Consider the following 23239-nt stretch of genomic DNA (forward strand, 5'->3'; position numbering starts at 1 on the left):
ATTACTCCTGGTAATAAGTACTAGTACTACATCCTCATTTTACAGATGAGGAAACTGAGTCACAGAGAGGTTAAGTAACTTCCTAAGGTCATAAGTATACTAGATGATGAAGCCAGGTCTAGCATTCATAAAGTCTGACTTCAGGGATTACACTCTTAGCCACTATTCCAAACTACCTACAGATTAACTACTTCTATGAATTTTAGCAATGTGCTTTCTGCTGTCATCACAAACAATAGCACATTCATCCTAAATTATTTTTCTGTTACATTCACAAGTCATTACTGATCTCGTATTCAAGTTTGCTATTTTTTTTCTAATTATTCTGGCTTGTATTTTACCCTAGTGAATATCAATATTTTGAATGTCAAGATATTTCTCATTTTCCAAGGACATTTGGAAATCTAGCCTCTTCTTCCAACACATTAGAGTATGAGAGAGAAAGATGTGTAGTTTATATAGGAAAGAGTACTGAACTCAGAGAGCTGAGCTCTAGTTCTGGCTCCATTATGTATTAGCTTATACTTTGTAGAACTCGTGTAGGCTATTTTTTATTTTATGCATTTACATGGCAATACATGGTCTATGTATCCTCAAAGGTTTGTGTGAATATTAAATGAATTAATGAAATATGGAATAAGGTCTTATAAATTACAAAGTATTTTATAAATGTTAAATTATGCTTTTATTGTCACTGGTGTTTACACATCTTAAATTTAGCATTGTCTTCCAAATTAAAGAGTATACTCTCCTAATTCCATTTCTAACAAACTGGTAATGCAAATGTTAAACCATAGTATAACAATCTACCTACTCCTACAGAATACCAATTCTGATGTTCCTACATATCGCCCCACCTAACCAGACCATATTGTTTTGTTTTCTAAATAGAAACTCCTATAATAATTATGGTGTTGATATGATGTGTTACTCTCCAGTCTTATCTCATACTTCCTCTTTACTCACTCCATTCCAGACACATTGGCCTTCTGTCAGTTCTTGGAGTACATAGTATATTATGTTCTTTCTTGTTTGGGGGCCTTCTACTCTTGTTCCTTTTGTTTGAAATTTGTTTCCCTGTTTTGCTTTTTTCTCTGTCATAGCTAGATAATTGTAGTTTTCAGTTTTTACTTCCTCAGAGAGTTGTTTTATGACCATCATATCCAAAATAGGAACCGCTCCCATGTTCTCTTTCACAGTCCACTACTGGTCATTTCTGCCTTGCCTTCAGGGTCTATCGTAGTTTTAGGTATGTTAGGTATATAGCTAGTACTCAGTAGTATATGTTTATTGAATGAATAAATGATTAAATGAAGAGAACTGGAAGACTAATTTTTCTCTTTCACTTAATCTTTTAAAACTGTCCTCTTTTGGGATGCAGTAACCTGGGAAAACAGCATTGCACTCTCTTAGCCAGTAGGACCTGACTTAGTGTTTTATTTACAGAAACTCTGGGTGATATTCACTGTATTCTTTATATTTGTGAAGAACACAGAAACTTTAGAAAAATCCTGAAGAATTCTTAGGGAATCAACAACTCCTGAACACTTCCTGGGAACTTTCTATCCCATGCTGATCACTCTCTGATGTATATGTTTTATATCTGCACTGTCCAAAGTGGTAGTACCTAGCTTTACAGGCTACAGCGCACTTGAAATGTGCCTAGTGAGACAGAGGAACTGAATTTTAAATTGTGTTTAATATTAATAAGTTTCCATTTAAATAGCCACGTGTGGTTAGTGGGTGCCGTATTGGCTAGCACGATTGAATACTTTTCTCTCTCAGTCATGTAAGATAGAGTATTTACTAGTCAGAGAAAGACTACAAGTCTGGAATCCTCTGAGTAGAATCAGGGTCTGTGGAGAAAGCTGGAAAAGAGACAAGGATTGATTTGTTTCCTCTGAAGTCAGAAGTACTATATCTTAGACATATGAAACAAGGAAGTGAAATTTGTTGTTTGGAATAAAAATGAATAAATAATCCAGCAGAGAAAGTATGAATTCTCTTAATCGTTTAGCACATACTCTTGCACAGAGAATGAAAATACAGAGAATATTTGTATTTCTTTAATTTAAATGAATTTTTGATACAGCTTTTAAAAGGCTTCATAATGAAACATGCTTTTAAGTACCTTATTTTTAGTTAGGTTCTAAAAATATAAACCTTTAATCAGTTCAGTTCAAGATAAAGTAGATTTAAAAACACATTGCAGTCTGAACTGACTTTCCAGAATAATAAAAGGCCTCATGAAACTTTTTGCCCCAAGAATTGTCATTTTAAATTCTTAGCAGGTCTGTCATTTAAATCAGACACTATGCAATTTTCTATCATATATATATAAAATCCTCTCTCTTCTGCTTTGTGCTCTGCCCAGCTTCAGTTTTTATCTCATTCTCCAGTGCCCTCCTGTGCTGCCTCTTCTTACTGAAAATTACCCAATTCATTTTAAAGATTAAATATTTTTTAAAAGAAAGATTATCTAAAATTTGCAGAGAAGTTAACCAGAATATCATAAACAATGCCTCAGAGGATAACTTCCTGATGAATAAACACTGGTTATTTTTAGAGGCATCTGGATTGGTCTGTTAGCAGACAGATCACTAATGGCAATACTCAGCGGCTTTGGGAACTGACTGCGATATACAACAGAATATCAGTGCAGGATGGCCTAGCTGGCGGGGAAAAAAAATGCTCATGTTTCCTTTTTTAATCTTTTCATTCCCTCCCCACCCCGATTCGTGCTCAAAATTCAGAGGTAAAATTAAAGTTGGGAGTGATAAAATGCAGATTCTGTCTATTTTGTCACACTAGACTTGAGGGCACTGACACACTTCCATAGACCTTAAACTGTTAAGATAGTGCTTTTTATTTGATTTTCTAAAATACCAAGATTCGAACCAATGTTTTCATATAACTATCTAATGAACTAAAAATCTTTAATGGCATTTAAAAATCATGGAATTTCTCTAGACAGCATTCCATACATGGATTATATTTTATTAACTATACTTACTTTAAGTTATTCTACTCATGACTCATATATTCTGCAAGGCTTATTATATTTTAGGGACAGACACATCAAGACATTGTGTTTTATCCAATCTAACATATCACTGTCAACATCATCAACAGAGCAGTTTAGCTATGTCAGGAGATAATGTATACCATTATAACCCAATCTAAAAACAAGTTTAGATTCAATATATAAAAACTAATGGAAGTGTTAATATGGTGCTGCTTAGCAGAAAATAAAAAAAGTAGTTTGTTGCTAAGACTGAATTTAAACCAGGCATACCTAAAGAATGTAGCTCAAGGGGTCAATAAAAGTATGAATTAGTCAGCCTTCAGAAACTATTTTTTAAAAATTATTTTCTAGGTACTACAGAATCATGATCATTTGTTATGTAACTCGTTATATTTCTAATCATCTATAAATTTGGTTATTTTCTAGAATCAAAATACATTTTTTAGTGTTAGCATAGAAAACAGGATAAAAATTTACGTTCTACAATATTTTATCTGTGAAGAATTGAAATAACAGAGAATATCAATTTCTTAACATTAAAATTTAACATTAGTCTTGTATAGCAATTGTCATTTTGGAAAATTACAAAGCCAAATTTAAATTAGATAAATAAATACTTGGAAATCTTTATTTCTTCTATCTGTGACTCAACCCTATATTCACGAGAATACATATAGTAAAAAAAAAAAAAAAGCAAATTTCAAAGAAATTATTGTAGTTTCCAATAATCAAGTACTATGAGGCAATGTTTTCTACCCTGATATATTTTTTCACAGAATCTTGAAACTAGAATACTTATACCACATGTTCACTGTCTTCCTCCAAGAAGAGGAAGCTCTATGGTTGTCTAGTCCTATGACATGGATAACGTGCATGTGTATTATTTTGTTGCTCAATAATGAATCCGCCTTTAGTATATTTAAATAATAGTTCCAGCACAAATTCATACACCTTTCTCTAAAGAGTTCAAAGTGAGCTTAATAATATATCCATTCGATGCTCACAGCTTCTGTAGATGATAGACGATACTGAGCATGCAAAGAGTTTCTATATTCAGCTCTAGTCAGATTAAATTTTATAAAAATAACTACTGTGCTACATTCCAAGTTGGAGTATAGAACACAGCATTCTACATAGTGCTGGCTCAATAAATATGATAATCATAAAACTCATAAACAGTTAATTTCATCAATTAACCTGGGTTCAGTGTTTTCTAACAATTGATTAGAAGATGATATTCTATAGATAAAAACATGGTTTTGTCTGTTAATTTTGCCAACAGAAACCACATGGAGTTTTGAATCTTGACAGAATAACACTCGTATCAGAAAAACAAAATCAGGACCTGGAAATTAAAGCCAATTATCAATATTTAATTTCAGAAAATTTATATTGTTTTCATGAACCCTCTCATTCCCCTCAATCCCCCCCAAAAGAAAAAAACAAGATTCAAACAGGAAGTTTATATGAGCAAGATTTAAATGAATCAGTGCCTAACAACTGTTAAGTACGACCTTTTGGAAATTAATTTGCATAATGATAATCTACGTGTGGTAGGGTTGAAATTATTTAAACGACATTATATTTCACTATTTAGTCTTGCTTCACCATTGCTTTAGCAGTGAATCTTTATAAAATGTAATGCAGCTAATGAGGTAGCTTTTTAACTGAACAAACTGACAGGCCCCATATCTGCAGAGGCAGCTTGAAACCGTGCCCAACCTCTTGGCTTCCCAAGAGGCTTTTCAAAATTCAATAAATAACATCTGTAGGCGATGTTGGGTGCAGACCTAGCAGAGTGCGTCATAACACTGTGCTGGCAGAACAAAGAAACCATGACGACTGCCAAGTTTCCATGGCAACTGCTGCGAGGCTCTGAGAGTATAATAGCACATCAATCACTGTCCAAAAGAACTTCATTATCAGCTAGAAAAAACCTTTAGGATCTGTTTAGTGTGCAATTGTGGGTTAACTCACCTCAAAGCCTTGCTCTCTAGCAAAAGTGGCAGCTTCCTGAAATAAAAAAAAAAAGAACAGTTAATTATAAAGTGCTAGGTAATGAAGAAATAGTCCATTTTGAAACTCATTCAAACAGTCTTTTTTTTACACAATTATCTCAATATACTCGCATAGTTCAATTTTTATTCTTACACCAAAAAAGATTTCTTTTTTTCCTTGGTATAAAAAAAAGGGCAGCATAATGTCAACACACTTCACAAGTTGGAATAAAGAAGACGTACTGCATGTTTTTACTGTAGCTGTCACAGTGAGTTCAGGTGTTTTGACCCCCAAAAAGAAAGACAATCATTTGAAACCTAAGGAACATGCTGGTGGTTATGTTTTTAATTAAAACAATACCTTTCAGAAAGCTCTTCTGTAGAGAAGAATGCCTGCTAGTAAATGTATAGATTCAGAAAAATCACTACTTTGTAATCTCTAATGAGATTTATTCGGCAAGGGTCATGAATGGATGCTAAATTCATTAGGTGAAAAGATGATGGCAAACTGGGTATTTCATGAAATCAAAACATCACAGATTACATGTTGGTCATGGGGAATAACTTTATAATAGAAGGATCAAGCTGCCATCATCACCTTAACTCAGAAATTGATCCTATCACTTATCATTAATGGTGGGACCACCAAATATTTTGTACCTCCTGTGATGATGCAGTATAAACTACACAGTATCACATATAAAGTTTTCTGACCAAAAAAAATTTTTTTAAATGAACTCATCAAAACTTTAATTCAAGAACTTGCAGTCTACAGAAAACATAGAGGATAGGTGAAACAAGTTCAATGATACACTGAGAAAGCAAATGGACACATTCGTAAGGTAGGATATTCTACAGGAAAAAGAGCTTGGTCTCCTCAAAAAGTCAATGCCACAATAAAGTGGGGAGAGGAAAAATGTTTTGAACAAATCAGCTATGTAAGACATTTTTGGCACAACTGGAGAAATTTGGATATGAAATGGGAATAAGATAAGATCAAGAGTCATCAAGTTGGTAAGAAAAATGTCCTTAAGTTTTATTAGTTAATCCTGAAATATTTAGGGATAAAATGGCATGATATATGTAATTAACTCTATAAGTTGTTTAAAAAAATTAAAGTGAAGTAAAAATGGCAAAATGTTAACTTTTAAATCTAGACATATTCAGTATTTCCATTTTTTGTCCATTTGAAATTACCATAAAAAACAATCTAAACAAACTCCTCTTTTCCTTTGATATAAGATGACTGGGTAACAAAAGGTGAACATTAAAAAAGATAGTTTAAGTTTTTTAATACACAATGTTTTTCTAGATATTAAATATCTTAAGGGTACAAGCTGATGAACATTATTACGTACCATAATGCCCTTATAACAGGCTATCGAATGACAAAAACACATCTGTGCAAATAAATCTTTTCTTTTTCTTTACCTTTTGCTTTGTGCATATATTTTAATTTTAGGACTGATACAGAAAATGGAGGCAATATTACTTTTCAACTCCACTTCCCCCTTGAAAATGAAAAAAACTGCAGACAACTGTCAAGAGCCTCTACATCTTAACTTACATTCCTCCTGAATTATCTTTGCCAAGAGATATTAATAGAAGGATGGGATTTGAGCCCGAGTAGTGAGCAGATCCAACCCAGCTAAAACGACTGCTGTACCCAACCATGTAAGGCAGAAAGTATAGTCGATGTCTCTAGCACAAATTTGGGTACTATCTACATGTTAAAGAAAACACTGGGGAGAAAAGTAAGTATGTAATTATGATCCAATACACTAATAACAAAGATTTAAAGAACCATTTTGAGGGTTTAAAAAGGTTGAAATAGATGATTATAGCTGAAGATGGAAGTTAATAGAAAGTGATGAACTGAAAGTACAACTCCTTAGGTTGTTCACTAGAGAAGCACAGGCTATCGAGTTAGCCTCAGTAATGTAGATTAAATAAAAAATCTCAATTATGGTCTTGACAACTGGTGCAAGCAAAGTTAGCCTCTTTGACAATTTATTTACAATAGAACCGTGTCTACCACATAGTCAGTAATATTGGTACAAAAGATATCAAGGTAGCATTTTTTCCAAGCTGTCCAATTCAAGAATTAACCAAGCTAATTCTTATATGAAAAAGATAACTGAAAAGCTCAGCTGGAACCACTTATTTATAAGGAACCTTCAGAGGGATGAAAGAATTCCAGTGTGAAGAATCAGTATGACTAAAATTGCACTAAGGCGCAAAAACTCAAAATTCACATATAGTAGTTTTATTGCTTTTTTAATGTCTAGTTTTGCTCATAGAAATCTAAGCAGCAATTAACTGTGATCTGTTATGGTAAAGTAGAACTGACTAATTGTAAGATACACATAGAAATGTCAGATTGCTATTCTTTAAGGAAACCAGGCCCTAGGACACTTCCCCATCTGTAAACTATCCCAAGTGCCAGCATATTTCTGACTGAGAAAGGACATGCTGAAGAAAAGTCAACTCCATTTTCTATTTTAGAGCCCCTTCACACAGGTTCGCAAAGCTGTGCCCTGTCACTGAAAAGCTAAGCACTTGCTCTATGGCTAAAAAGATCTTATCTCGTAACTTCCTCCCACCTTCCTCCTTTGATCTTGGACTGGTGCCCCCAAGTCGCTCCATTAGAGAAGGCAGATGGCTCACATCACTGCAGACTTTCCCACAGCTAACCTCTGATCTGAAGGTGTCTGCAGATACATCGATGGAACATTTATTTTTCTCTCTCAGCAAAACAAATAAAACAATATAGGGCAACAGCCTGACCCAGAAGAATTTTAAGCAGAATTTTAGTCTTCGGATTCACTGCATGGAATGACAGAAAGAAAAGGCATTAAAGTCATAAAGTAGGGAAGAAAAAAGGGGCATACATGGTGGGCAGAAGAGTAAGGCACATTCCAAATATCAGGGGTAATTCCAAGTGAACTGATCACACTAAATTGAAAAGGACTTTTTAGTGTGCCTTTTGCAATAAAAGTGAGAAAAGAAAACAAGCAAGTCCCCATCTGTGCTGCCCCAGGGCGCCACGTACTGAGTTTCACAAATCTAATGAAGCAGTCAGGTTAAAATCCAACCACAGAGTGGATGTGACATGTGGAGAACAGCTAAGGTTAGAGTACAGAAGCAGGGCGGTTCCTAATGCAGGTGATTATCCATGTGATAATCATTATATTTACAGGCTTTCCATTTTAGATCTGACATCAAAAATCACAAAGAAGGAGGGATTAAGGAAATAAACAACTGACACAGAAGCTTTCCTGCTCCCCTGAGAGAGTAGCACTTTCATTCATGCATGACAAGCAACAAAGGCAAAATCAAACAGGCCAGGAAAGAGTACTTCAGCGAAGGCGGGATTTCACATTAATACTTCTTTCCATTTTGATAACTTTCACTATTATTCAGTTTCTCAGGTCACATTTTAGAATCAGTTCCCACTGTCATCTATGCTATCATACAGTATCATTTTTGGTTTACAATGAATGATACTCACATAATATGTCTTTTACAACAACAAAGTCATTTTTTCTTTCCTGGAATTGAGTATTGCGAATAAAATGACATATAATTAAAGTCTTAGACTCTCATCTACACCACGCTATTTAGGGTTTGCAGTAGGCTTGCTGCTTCACCAATCAGGCTAAAAAAGGTAGTAGTGAAACAATAACCAAGTATAGTTTTTTTTTTTTTGAGTGCAGGTTTAAAAAAAAAGATGAAATTCACGGTTAATGAAAACCCTGGGATATTTACATTAAGAGCTTAGATAAAGGGATTAGCAAACCATTCTTTAGCACATTCTCAGATTATGTAAGAATGGAGAAACTTTTTTTTTTCCTTTTTTTTTGTTGGATTTCTTTTTCTTTAAGAATGGAGAAAGTTAAGTGCTTGTTTATGTATATGTATAAAAGACAAATATTTCCTTTAGAGTAGTTCCCCCTTTACCCACGGTTTAGCTCTCTGTGGTTTCAGTTACGCATGGTCAATGGGCAGTCTAAAAATATTAAAAGAAAAATTCCAGAATTAAAAAATTCTTAAGTTTCAAACTGAGCACCATTCTGAGTAGCATGATGAAATCTTACAAGGTCCTGCACCATCCAATCCATATGGGAAGCATCCCTTTGTCCAGCTTGTCCATCGTGTATAGGCTTCCTGCCCGTTAATTACTTGGTAGTCACTTTAGTTATTAGATCAACTGCCACAGTATTGCAGTGCTTGCATTCAAGTAATCCTTATTTTACTTAATAATACCACATTCACATAGCTGTTATTAAAGTAATATTATTATAACTGTTATATCTTATTAGTTATTGTTAATCTTACTATGCCTAATTTATATATTAAAGCTGTTGTAGTTATGTATGTATGTATAGGAAAAAAACAGTATATATTATATAGTATATATGTTTGATATTATCCATGGTTTCAGGCATCAGTCAGGGGTCTTGGAACATACCCTTCTCAGATAAGGAGAACTACTGCATTCAATTGAGGAGAAACCTATTTTATTTACATTTTGTCTGATAACATCCCAGTTTTAATTTACAAAGTAGAATTATCTGTAGCCAATATTAAACTAAAACCATAACATCCATAGTCTTATTTCAATTCCAATGATTTATTTCCAGTTTTACAGAAATATGAATGATTCCTGTATATTTACCTTGTATCCTGGATTGCTAAATTCACTTAATTAGTTGTAGTAACTATTATTTTGCTTCTGTCAAGAAAGTAGTTTTCTATCTTCCTGCTTACTACACCACAAAGTTATTTTGAGAAGGTAGCAAATGCCTTTTAAAAAATTCACCTCTTTTTCCAGGGTGAGCTGAAAGGTATAAACTAATTATCACCACTACCATATCTTATAACCCTTGCCCTCTCATTTCCTGGTCTGAACTACTGAACACAGAACTATTATCTGCTTGCTTATGTTATAACACTCTACTCTGTAATCTCAGACATGAGGATTCCTGTGTGGAGGCAAAAACTTAATGAACTGAAGCAAAAAGGGAAAAGGTCCAACTTAGGACCAAAGAAAGGTAACTTTTGACTATCCATAGAGAAAAAACCATTCATCCAAAACAAACTACTTTTTCTCCAATGCAAGGAGGAAGCAAAAAATTCATTGTGAATCCCCACGGTCCTTACTCAATTCATATGATTCTAGAACTTTGGCAAAAGTCAAAGGGGAATGGAGACACCAAAACAGTTCTGTTGTTTTGTCTGTTCATCTTTCTATACAATAAGTTTTTAACTCCGAAGTATAGTTTTAGGATAACAGATACTATTTCACTGCTACAGCTGTTGCAGATCTTACAATGCTATTAGACTTTGATTCAATAACATTTGAAACAATACTATAAATCTTAAATGGCATGGTATAGATGAGAGTCCAAGGCAGAATGTTGCTCTCTATAAATCTATGTATAAACATCTCTATATATAACATAAAATTCATATATTAGTACACATTGAGACGGATAATGCTCTCTTTGAAAGGCTTTAAATGCAAGATAGTAGTGGTCGGGAGGCAGTTACAGGCAAACAAAAAGGGCCTAGAATCAGAAGACCTGTGCTAAAGATCACAATTTTACAGTTCACTTGTTATGAAATCTTGAGCAAGTCACTCAGTGTATCAGTTTATGTCAATGAAATTGAGGCCAACAATACCTATTTCGCTGGACTGTTGCTAGGAATAAATGAAATATTTAATGTGAAACTGTAAAGTCATTTTGCCTGTTGAATTCAAGTTCTTGGTAAGATCTCTGGATAGTTTAAACAAATAAGTTCCAGATAACCAGAATACATTCAATGATTTGGCCTATATGTGGATCATATGCATAGTAGGCAGCCTTTAAATAGGCTCCCCATGATCTCTGACTGTCAGTATTCAAATCCTTATACAATTCCCTCCTTCAGCCTATCACTAGGCTGGATCTAGTGATTTGCTTCTAATAAATACATGACAAAAGTGATGTCTTGTTCAACCATCCCCTTGCTTACATGATCTCTCTCAGCACTCACTCTAGGGGAAATAAGCTTCTATGTTGTGAGTACCTCTAGTCATGAGTACCTCATGACTAACAACCAGTGAGGATCTGAGGCTTGCCAATAACCACGTGAGAGAGTTTGGAAGTCAAACCTCTCTTATCAGCAATATGACTACAGCCCTGGCTGACATCTTGATGATAGTATTATGAAAGAATCTGAGTCAGAGGCACCAAGCTAAACTATGCCTGGATTCTCTATCCACATATTATATATGAAGAACCCAAGACTTAGTAACACAGCCAAATTCAGATATTTTCTCATTCAAATTATGTTAATCCTTAAAAAAATCCTCACAAAATCAAAGCATGGTCAACAGATCGATCACAGGGTGAGCAAATATGAAAAGGTAATTTAGATACATACTATCTAGTTTTATATAATTGATTATGGTTAACTATTTCTTCAATACAGATAAACTGGGATATATTATCTTTTACACAAAATTCATCTTTTGGCATCAAGTTTAGTTTTAATTTACAATGTCTTTTGTTATTGGGAAGCAATTGTATCTTACTGAGATTAGAGTAAGGTATTTAAGTAGTGTTAAACCTCTAAGTCATGCTGATATTTAATATTTAATATTTATTTTTATACAATATATCATAAAAGATGTTACTTAAGCCTCTAAATTTTTCCTCATGCTGTCTTTCTGACTATGAATTATCTTTTCTTTATGCTCTCTACAAAATCATTTATATACTTTCTTATGGGACTGCATTAGTGTTATACTATTTTCAATATACTATTTCTAATAAGGAAAAGTTTTTAATTTGTAAATAAAGTAAATGAAGACTAGAGAAAATCGTTAAGTAAAATATGAGCCTGGGAGCCCTTTTAAAAAATAAATTTCATTCACGAAAATATCTGTACTGGCTTTTCCAAGGAATATAACATACAACTTTTTGGAGATTTTCAATCTGTGCTGTGACATTTATTACCATATGCTTCCTGTCTGCAGAATACTGAATAGAAATATTATTTAACATTTATTGAGTGCCAAAAAAATCTGTGGGGCAATGTATAAGCTATAAAGACACTCGTGGCCCCTATCCAATAGGTTTATAATAAAAATTAGATAGACAGTATATAAATTATACTTCAATAAATGTGACTAAAAAGAACATTAGGCAGCCAAAACACAAGCCAAAAAAATTAGGTTTAGTTTCGAATATATTTAACCCTTTCACAAAGTAATTTATTAGCTGAGATGTGTATTATAGGAAGGAGAGATGTTCATTCCCACCTTTAAGCATATTTAATGGTAGTAACTAAGGAAAAGTTAGAAAAAAATTTTAATTCATCAAAATTTGATTGAATAGTTATTCAGGCTAACTTTTAGAACTCAAGTTTTTCAGTTTCAGTAAAAGAGATAATAGCATAAGAAAATTCTCAGAGCAGTAGTCCTCTTATTTGGTATTTTATTTTCATTTTTAATGAGATAACGTGCTTGACACAAAAGAGGCACTCGATGAATGTTGATTTTCTTTATCATTTGATTTTATTTATCATAGAAATTACATAAAATAGGTATTTTTTACATTTCACAGATGGAAATCTGAAGATTCAGAGAGATTATAGTATGTCCGAGACCACAGAGTAGGTAATTGTTATAGCTAGCATTTGGATCTGAGGCTTTTTGAATTGTCTGTGTTGGTCAGCTACTGATGAATTCTTTCAGCTTTTATATGTCTGAAAAAGTATTTCATTTTCTGTTTTCAAAGATATTTATGCTGGGTATAGAATCCTAGATCAACGATTTTTTTCTCTCAGTGCTCCATGGTCTACCTTGTGTTTTTTTTCAGATGACAAGACTACAGTCATTCTTATTTTTGTTCCTCTGTATATAATGTATCTTTAAAAAAAACTGGCTGCTTTTAAGATTTTTTTCTTTATCATTGATTTAATGTAATTTGATGATGTTCCTTGAACATCCTGGATATGTGGGTTTATAGATTTTATCAAATTTAGAATAGAATATTTTCAGCCTTTATAACTATTTTTCTGTCCTCTCTCCTTCTCCCTCAAACTCCAAATATATATACTTAAGGTTGTCACAAGTTTGTTACTGTTTGATTTCAAAGTTTCTTTCCCTCTCAGTGCTTAATTTTGAATAGTTTCTACTGCTATGTCTTCAAGATTGCTAATTACTATTTTTTTCTTCTTGTCTAATCCCATTCAATACAATTTTGATCTGTAGATGTTGGATCTTTTTAAATTTTTTCCCCACATCTCTCCTTAATGGGCTTATGCTTTCCTTTACCTTCTTGAAATATAGAATATATTTAGAAATGCTAATCCTTGTCAACTAATTCTAATATCTGTGCCATTTTTGAATCCATTTCTATTGATTGATATTTTTCCTCATTATAGGTTTTATTTTCCTGCTTCTTTGCTCACCTGGTAATTTTTTACTGGATGCTAGAAATTATAAATTTAGTGCTTTTGGGTCCTGGAGTTTTTGTTTCTTTCTATATTTTTGAGGTTTATTCTGAAGTTCAGTTAGGTTACCTGGAAACAGTCTAATCTTTTCCAGGCTATTTTCAAGCTTCGTTGGGTGAGATAAGAGTAGCCTTTAATCTAGAGCTAATTTGGTTTCCTACTGATATTAATATCTTTCTGATATTACTAAATAAAATGTTCCATTTTTTAGAGATTTCTCCACTCTGGCTATTGGAGACATAAACTATTATCATCCTTGTGTGAATTTGAGGAATACTCTGCCAAGGTTTGAATCTTGGCCTTGAATAATTTCCTCACATACATGTGCTTATCAGTATTCAGCTGACGACTCCAGAGGACCCTCTACAGATATTTAGTGTGTGTGTGCTCTGTCTCTGTGTAGCTCTCTCTTGTCTGGTACTTTCTCTTGCAAATTCTAGTCACCTTGGTCTTCTTAAAGTCTTAACTCTGTTTCAATTCAGTTGGACCACTGGGTTTGGAATCCCCCTTTTTTTACTGTATATCGGAAACTTTGTTTAAGCAGAATGCTATGGCAATTGTGAGGATTCCCTCATTTGTTTCCTTTCTCACAGGGATCACCCTCCTGTGTCGCCTGTTGTATAGTATATGGAAACTGTTGTTCTATTTTTTGGTCTGGTTTTACATTATTTATGGAGGGAAGATAAATCTAGCCCTATTTCTTTATTATTTCCAGCAGAAGTTCAGTGTGGATCCATCTTAAAGTATAGATCCTAAAGTATTTTGGCACATTCAACAAATCTCTCTTTATTGGTTAAAAAAGCTTATTTATCAGGGCAAAGACAAGATAGATTAACAAGTTATATTAAGCATCTCACACATTGCTTTTATATCTTACTGAACAAAGGATATAGTTTCTTTATTTATAGCTGCTGTACTCAATCATACACATCTTACTTCACCAGCAATCTATATTTGAAACCCTCTGAAGAACTCTACTCAGTTCTAAACCCTCTAATACTTGATATAACCTATACTTTTATCATTTTCTTGCTTTTTGTCTTACTAACTAGAAAGCTCTAGATAGCTAATAAAATCTTTACATTTTTTTGTCTGGTCCTTTCTTTCAACGAACAGATGGCTCTACTACAATATGATCAATACATTATGCCTGGGGTTAGCAGCCTGCAGGATAAATTTAGTTCACCGCCTGGTTTTATAAATAAAATTCTACTTGCACACAGCAATGCACATTCATTTGCATACTATGTTGTACTTGTGCTATCATAGCAGAGTTGAATAGTTCAACAGAGATCATATTACCTGGACTTTTATAGAGAAAGTTTAAAACTAATAGAATAATGCCAACTCCTGCATTATGCTATTAGTAGGATATTATAAGTTTCAAAATAGACTTTTTTTCTTCTGTACTGAGTCACCAGTGAAGGTTCTATGGAGAGCAGGCTCTCAACTGCTAGCCTTAAGTAAAATGTATATCTTTTGATGGGTCTTATTTCCTTCATTCATTGAGAAACAAAACAAAACAAAACAAGAAAACAAACTAAAAACCAAATCACTTATATTAATAAAAAGACAATAAAAGACAAGATAAATAATCAGTTTAGATTCATGTTTAGGTGGGACAATGAGAACATTACTGACAAGTGCAAAACATTAAGACAAAAACAGGAAGGGAAGATCTCAGATGGGGAGAGATCAGTATTCTTGCTAAGTTCCGTTCTAATAATTCCTTTCTCTTAGTTCAAATGTGCAACAATATCCTTTATATATTCCATATGCCATGCACAGTATTTCCCAAGTTGTCAGGGTGTGCTAATCACTGACACTATAAACCTCACTTTTCAAATGGCCCTTATTCTAGCCTAAAAGTCTTGTAAAATTACCTCTTAAAAATAAGGTAAAAACAAAAAGAGAACAAAAAATATATAAAACACAGAAGTGGACAAACATATAGTTTTTATTTTCACACTTTACTGTGAGAAAATTGGCAAGGGTAAAGTATGAGATATGGCAGAATACAGATGTTAAAAAGAGAGTTTCAGTTTCTAGTTGTTTTGACTCTAACTGCAGAACGTATCTCAAAGCTCCCCTATTTCTTGGGTCCCTTGGTCTTTTGAGGGAGAAGAGCTAACAGAATTAGAAATCCCAGCAATATTCACAGTCCAAAATATTACTGGATACAATAAAAAAAGAAACTTACAGGTCCACGTTGTAATTTATTAATATAAGAAAATATGGTAAAACAGAAGCACCTAGTCTCCTACCTCTAGTGAAAAAAAAAGTTAATTCTCCCAGGTCAGAATTTTAGCCTATAGATATGCATATAACACATCCCATCAAAATATCACCAATACTCAGTATTCTTTTCTTCCTTCTTGACAGTTGACTCGCAATAATTATGTACAGAGTGTATTGTAATGCTGTCTTAGAAACAAGTCCAATATAGACCATCTTAAAATTTTCACAATGGCCAGCAGGAAGTAGCAAGGATAGCTATGGAAGTCACAATTAACAGAGGTCTCTTAAGGAAAAAACAAAACAAAACAAAAAAACAAAATGAAAACAAAAACAAAAAAAAACCAACAATAATGAAACTACAAAAAAGTTAAAGGAAAAAATCTAATGTTTATGAAAAAGAAATCAGTCAAATGTACAAGTCAGGCTATTACAAAAATAATCACAGAAAGGTGATAGAAAAACACCCAACAAAGATGTAGTAGGTATTCAATAAATGTTAAATTGAAAGCATGATTCACCTACCCTTGCTGTATGAAAAAGAGCTAAAGTTGAAAAGAGTGAATACTTCTGAAAAGCTCATACTGCATTTGATAATAAAATGGGAGCCAATCATTTCAGTCTATAAACTAGAATCAAGAATTGTCTACCTCTTAAACCTCTTGTTAGAATCTGAGACAACACATTAACCAATCCTACTACGTGCCCTAGGTGTTTTGAAGTCTCCACGTCAAAGGATGAGGTTGGGTATCAAGAGTACATAGGAAATTAAAGGTAACGGCACAGAAGTAGTAACATACTGGCATTTTTATTATCCTGAACATTATAAAGTGATTGGGCTAACAGATGAGATTTTGTAATAATAATTCTGACTTATTGTGCTTAGTATTACAAGTGGCTTTCGCCCACATCCATTTCAGAATTTTTTTCGTTGGTTATCAATCTCAGCCTTTCTTCTTGACCTTTTTGAATAGGACTTGATCTCTTTTCTCAAGGGAAGGATTTCTGCATAGTGGAAAATTTAGGAACAATTATTTTAAGATATGAAAATGAGTACTCATTTCCTTTTATTCTTTCATAGGTTTAATTTCAATCACTCTCAAAATTTCTTTGTATTGCCAACAACTCTTCATTTGCTGAGTAAATATTTTGGTCCTTTGGGTCTTTAGTTGATTTTTCCCACTAACTCCTGCATGTCAAGCTCTATCATTTGGATCTTCCAATTCCAATGGATAATTTAATAGGTGAGAAATGGGACTTTATTGATGTTTTAGAGTTCGAATTTTCCCGCCATCTCCGAGAAGCTCTCTTCCTTACTTTTTTTGTTACATACCTTCTTTCCCTTTCCCTATCATCTTTCTTTTTGTCTTATTTCTCATTTGTTAAATTCACTAATTACAGTGTTTCCCTAGTAATTCAGTTATAGACTTGTCAATCTTGTCTTTCTTTACATCTTAGGGGTAATTTCCCTTATTCCTGTCATTTGATGTTAGCATCAGATATTTTGCCTCACTTCCAGAGTCCCTTTGACACTTTCTTTCTTTTTGCATTGGACAGCTTCTAAGTTCTGCTAAATATATTTTATAAGCATAAGGCCTATAACGTCAATAGCCTTGTTTCCATTCCTATTGACATAAACCTAGGTTAGGCCTGGGTTTGACCTGTTGCCTAGATTACTGCTATAGTCTCTTAACCAATCTCTGGTACCAGTCACAGTCAGTTTAAATACCTCCTTGCACAAAACCATTAGATTTATTTTCCTAAATATCAACTCTGATTAGCCTTTGCTGAAAAAGCTACCTACAGCTTCCAGATAAAAGTCTCAGTTCCATAGCCTGACTTTCAAAGGTCCTCCAAATGCGGCCCTACTTTTTCTTTCTGGCCCGATCTTTTACTATTTTCTTATACATGTACCAGATGCCATTCAAACTAGAATACTTGTTATTCTCTGAACATGCCCCAGGCTTTTCTGCCTTCATGCCACCTTGCACATGTAGGCACTAAATGAATTAGAATATCCTTCAACCACCCTTGTCAAAATCCTTCCAATCCCTCCAGGGTTAGTTCAGCCATCTTCTGCTTAATGGAAGCCTTCTTGAAGTGTTCATGGCCTCTCCTCTCCCTACTTCCAGAAGTGACTTTCTGCACTGCAAAAGAGTTTTGCCCAATTTGTAAAGGTTTCCTTATGGCAATTGTGTACAGATTGGAAACACAGTTACTTGTATAGCTTATCTTTACTTCTAGATTATAAATTCTCAGTGCAGAAACACTTTTTTTTTTTGATTTTATATCCTCAAAGCATCTAACATATTGGTCTGCACAGAATAGATAATAAATCCTTTTTGATTTGCCAAATGATAAGGACAAAGCACTCACCTACATTAAGCGAAGACATATTCTGGAATTAGATTAACAATGACTTGATTTCTTGTGATTCAAACTTCATTACTGGGATCAGAATGGACCAATTTAGTGCTCTGTATATGTCTCTACTACACTATTTCTTATAATGCGTTATAATTTATTCACATGGTCTATTTCTCTCCCCAGTTTTATGAACTTTTTTGGGAACTAATTTTTATATCATATCTAGAACTGTGCCTTACACATAGTTGAATTAAATAAATGTGCATTTGAATGAGTTCAACTAATTAATTTAAAAGAATCTTATTTGAAAATGTAAAAAAAAAAAATCTTTCTACTTATGTGTAGTAAGATGTTCCAGAATGAGATCTAACATTTAGCTCAAAACTAACTAAACTGCTGGTCTGATGTCTTCTGTGAGAGCATTTATACAATCCATATCTTGTGCCATATACGCAGTTGTGCTGCTCTGGGAAGTTACCATAAAAGATTTTGGCATTTGTCTTATTTCCAAGTATCACACAAATAATCAGGAAAATAGTCTTCCTGGAAGAACATTTTACTCTGAATTTTAAAATTATATTTTCAAAGGTATATGTAGTCCAGACATCACTGGTAGATACTGGATATCAAACAGTACAATAGAGCACAATAACAAGGGTAAGTGCCAAAAGATTTACGATAGAAGTAGCAAGAAGAGCAAAAATAAGCCAATAAAAATAACTTAAAAATCCCATAAAACAACACCTTACATACAGATTAAATAACAGGGGTAAACAGTAAATCCTGACTCAGTTTGAGGACTTGGTAAGTTATCAACAAAGAACAATTTTATGTACACTACTATTTTATATTGCTGACATGCAAGATAATTAGAAAATTTACAGCATGTGAGATAGAAACATAAGTCTAAATGAGCTTATAACCAGCAATAACCCACTGCAGTACTTTCACAACTTTAAAATGACACATTTTTTTCCTCTAGAAAATAAATACTAACATATATCCAATGCAATTTATGCCTTTTTTTTTTCACTGCCCGTGCACATACCACATGTGTAGCTCAAGACCCACTGTTAAATTTTCTTACTTAAAAAGAAGAGATTATATATTATAAACTAATCTTATGTGTTCATTGTTCTAAGGGCACGATCTGATTCACATAGTGAACCTCAAGGAAATAGAATCTAGGAGCAATGGTAATAATTATAAAATCCTTGTGAAGGGAATGATGCGAGTTACATCTCTAATTAATATGAACTGTACCTCACAAACAAGGAAAGTCAATTCTTGATTAGCCAGAGTAGATTAGATATGGTTTAGATATAACAGGGTCCTGAGATGAGCTCGCCAATACAGTAGAACCTGGTAATTAGGTAGTACTGGATTAGCATACCAGGGCTGAAGGCAAGGAGCTTGGATTTAGCAGTGGGTTGCTATAGGGAAGGCTACTATGTCTCCCACCTTCGCTTCAAACAAAACAACTCACTATAACATTACCACGGTTAACCTTCACCTGGATAACCAACACTTAACAGTGATTTTGTTATTAAAGAGATTTTCAGTTATTGATAACTCTTTTTCTGCCCTGCCACCTTCACATTATCCCGTTAATCAATAGGTGATGGTACTCTATTTTTCTTATTTTGAAAGGACGGCAAGGAAAGTCAAGAGTCTCAATAAAGCAACAGTATAATCTGGAGAGAAAAAAAAAAACTATATAGACTGCATATATAAGAGAATGTGAACAGTCTCCAGTTTAAAGTTTTTAAGGTGCATCCTAAATTACTGAGTATGTTATCAGGCATGGTGTCTGAGAAAATAGCTGCCACAGAAGATGACATAATTTTCTATGTAATTGTATAAGAGAAATATACACTCTCAGTATCCTCAAAGCAAAATACCTACATTTTATAGATTCTGTAGGTTTGCTTAAATTGTGAGATTTGGTAACTGTAAAAGATTCAGAGCAGGCATTAAATAGTTGATGAACATCTCTGGTCTTCATGTAACTACTGTGATAATGTCAGTCAGATACTACTGAGTGCTGGACAGGCATGATACTTGTAAGACTTTTCTTGGTTGTGATGACCTGGGCAGATTTTTGATAAACTACTGTAGGAATAAAGAAAGTAGCAATAACTGTCTTCTATCTGCTTCAAGAATGTTAACAACCAATAAACATATTAGATACCATTTATTTCCATAGTTACATGACTCTCTATGAGACTTAATAAAAAAAAAGGAAAGAATTTAAATGAAAACAAAAATTTAAATCAGTACAGTATGTTGCAACTGAAAATAAAAGGGAACCAAAAGAAGGTTTTATGAAGGAAATGAAATTTGATATAAATCTAGAAAGATAGGTAAAATTTTAGGTGAAGATATACATAAGGAACGGCACAGAGATACAGAGAATTAAAGGTATGTCCTGAGAATGATTGGTCTAATTTTGCCGGAGAAGCTGAGGAGCGAAAATCACTAAGACTTGAAAGGTAGATTTCGTCTGTAATGAATTAGGAGATTGGATTTAATTTATTTAACTATGTGGTAGGCAGATGGAAGGGGTGAGAGACATTAAGGTTTGTGAGTAGGTAAGTGATACAATTAGGCCTACACTTTAGAAAGATTATCTAGCAGCAGTATACAGACCAAATGTAAAAGGGAAGATAGGTGAAGATTCTTAGATAACAAATCAGAAAAAGGTAATAAACACAAAATATTTTAATTCAAAGAACGAAGTACTACAGAAATGACAAGTTCTAAGATCGAAACAATATAATGAATTTTAGGCAAACAATCAGCTTGCTTTCTATGCTCCATAAAATAATGGAATAAAAAGAAAGAGTCCTCGATTTGGAATCAAGAAGCTGGCATTCCAGTTTTTACTTTGCCTCTTACTTCCCCTCTAGTATGATTTTCGGCAAGACACAAACTCTCTTTCTTAGATTACTCATCTTGAAAATGAGAGGCTTATAACATTTTCTAAAGTCCTAGTCTAAAATTCAGTGATCATAAAAATGAATTTTTAGAAAGTACCTAACAACAGACAGCCTACTATTAGGGAGGGTCCTTTACGAAAAAAAGCAAAGGCTCTATTATTAAAAAATTACTGGCCTAAATCAGAGTAGATTTAAATATCTGTCATTTTCCACTGCTTATATCTTTCCGTAAAAGGTAAAGTAACTTTTTAGAAGACAGGAAAAGATTCATTCTTTCTTTCTAGAAGCCAAAATTCAAGAAACCTTTTGCCTTATTCATGGATACTTGAAACAAACCCTGGCCAAGAAAAACAAATTATAAAATATAGAGGTTGGAAAATATGAATCATCCCTGGTATTAAAACCCACATTTAATAATTATGTTGAAGTTTCAAACTACTGCTGAATCTCATTAGGTTTAAACATAAATTAATAAAAGAATTTATTATTTTATAAATGAAATTGAAATGTATTCATAAGTAGAAACGAGAACCATCTGATAGAGAAGTGATTGTGGTTAAGACGAAAAGAAGGAGAAAATAAAGACATAAGGAGGCCAGAGATGAAGGAGAGGAAGGATATGGAAATAGGCTGAATGTACTACAGTAATGATTCTGTGGCTAGAGTTGGAGGCAAATGCTTATAAATTTACCTTCTGTATGATGCACTTTCTTAATTGATGAGATTCTGAATACTACAATAAAAGATGAGGAACCTGTCATTTAAGAGGCAGAAATTATTTCAGCAGAACTTTGTGCCAAGTTCTTAAAGATTTTTAGCACATATGGAAATATGCACCACATGACTGAAAATAACAATTTGGCCTTTATTCCACATCCAATTTGGATTTTATTCAACTATCTTCTAAAATTTTTATTCCATCTTAATTTTAATTATATTCATTAATCTGAAAAACAGAATTGTAAGTAGGGTCTTATTCCATTGCTCCCTTCCTAAAACAATGTTTACACTTTATTCTTGAAATGACCACTTGTTTAAAAATAGCCAGTATTGTAGACAGCAATCTTGAATTGTTAAAATATTTAAATCTCTCATTCAGTTGTTAGGGAACAGTTATGCCAATATTGTTTCATCAACTCAACAAGTACATGTGAAGGCTACAATAATATTTCTGGAGCACTGTTGGTAGCTAGGCTGAATTATAAGACCTACGATTTGACCTTTTGGGCTCTAACTTCCCTTTTCTGGACTCTTACACTTTCACCCAACCTTCTGGCCTCCTGGACTTCAAAACTAGATTTTAAATAATTTAGGGCCTCACAAGCTCCATCTACTTCTTCTATTCATGCTACTAATACTTAGCAATTTTCTTAGGGTCCTTAGGCACACAATAGGAAAGGAAGAGTAAAAAGCCAACCTTGAAGGACCAGCAGAAAATATCCGACATAGGAAGTTATATCTGGAGCTACCAGCCTTTGCCAAGATTCTCACGCTCCGGGAAGCAGCAGTCATTGAACATTAAAAGCTAACAGTGGGCATCTAGGAGAGCCAATGTGGACATAAGATGGAGGAAAAAGGTAATTCCCCAAATGTTTTACTTTGCCTAAGAACCCTGGGGAGGTGAAGTACCCTAATAACAACATACTTAATTTCACAGGAAGTGATTTAAAATTGCATTTCATTTAATTTAAGGAAAATAATAGTAAAGTGACTTTAATGGGGTCTGGGGATGTATGCGATTAAGGGGCAAGGACACAAGAGACACACATTAAAAGGGTTACTTCTAATGCAGAATAATATACATATGACCAAGTATATAATAAGATAATATACAAAAGTTGAGAAATACATACCAAAATGGTGAGAAAAGTAAAAGGATTTTAAAAAATGGAATAGAGTTAGTTAAGAAAGGTGTGTTAGACAAAAAGGATTTTTGTGTTGGACCTTGAAAGAACATCCTGGGAAGAAAAACAGAATGAAGGCATATTTCGCCTATTTTGAAATAAGTCAGACAGAAAAAGTTGAGAATCATATGAGTTTACTTATATGTGGGATATAAAACTAAAAGCGAGCTAGCAAGACAAACAATAATTCATAGATACAGACAACAGTTTAGTGGTTACTAGAGGGAAAGAGAGAAGGGGAGAGGTAGATAAGGATAAAGGGGGTCA

The 23239-nt window shown here is 33.6% G+C and overlaps 1 protein-coding gene across 5 annotated transcripts in view; it reads right to left on the reverse strand.

Annotated features, from left to right (window-relative positions):
• ADK (adenosine kinase) overlaps window positions 1-23239 on the reverse strand; it is a 448271-nt gene that overhangs the window by 72751 nt on the left and 352281 nt on the right. For all 5 annotated transcript variants that reach the window (XM_016130815.2, XM_016130816.2, XM_016130820.2 and 2 more), the window contains one exon: window positions 5003-5038. In XM_016130815.2, coding sequence (XP_015986301.1) covers window positions 5003-5038 — 36 coding nt within the window. The remainder of the gene's footprint in view (window positions 1-5002; window positions 5039-23239) is intronic.

Source organism: Rousettus aegyptiacus, unplaced genomic scaffold, assembly GCF_014176215.1.
Source record: "Rousettus aegyptiacus isolate mRouAeg1 unplaced genomic scaffold, mRouAeg1.p scaffold_m13_p_6, whole genome shotgun sequence".
Classification (NCBI taxonomy): Eukaryota; Metazoa; Chordata; class Mammalia; order Chiroptera; family Pteropodidae; genus Rousettus; species Rousettus aegyptiacus.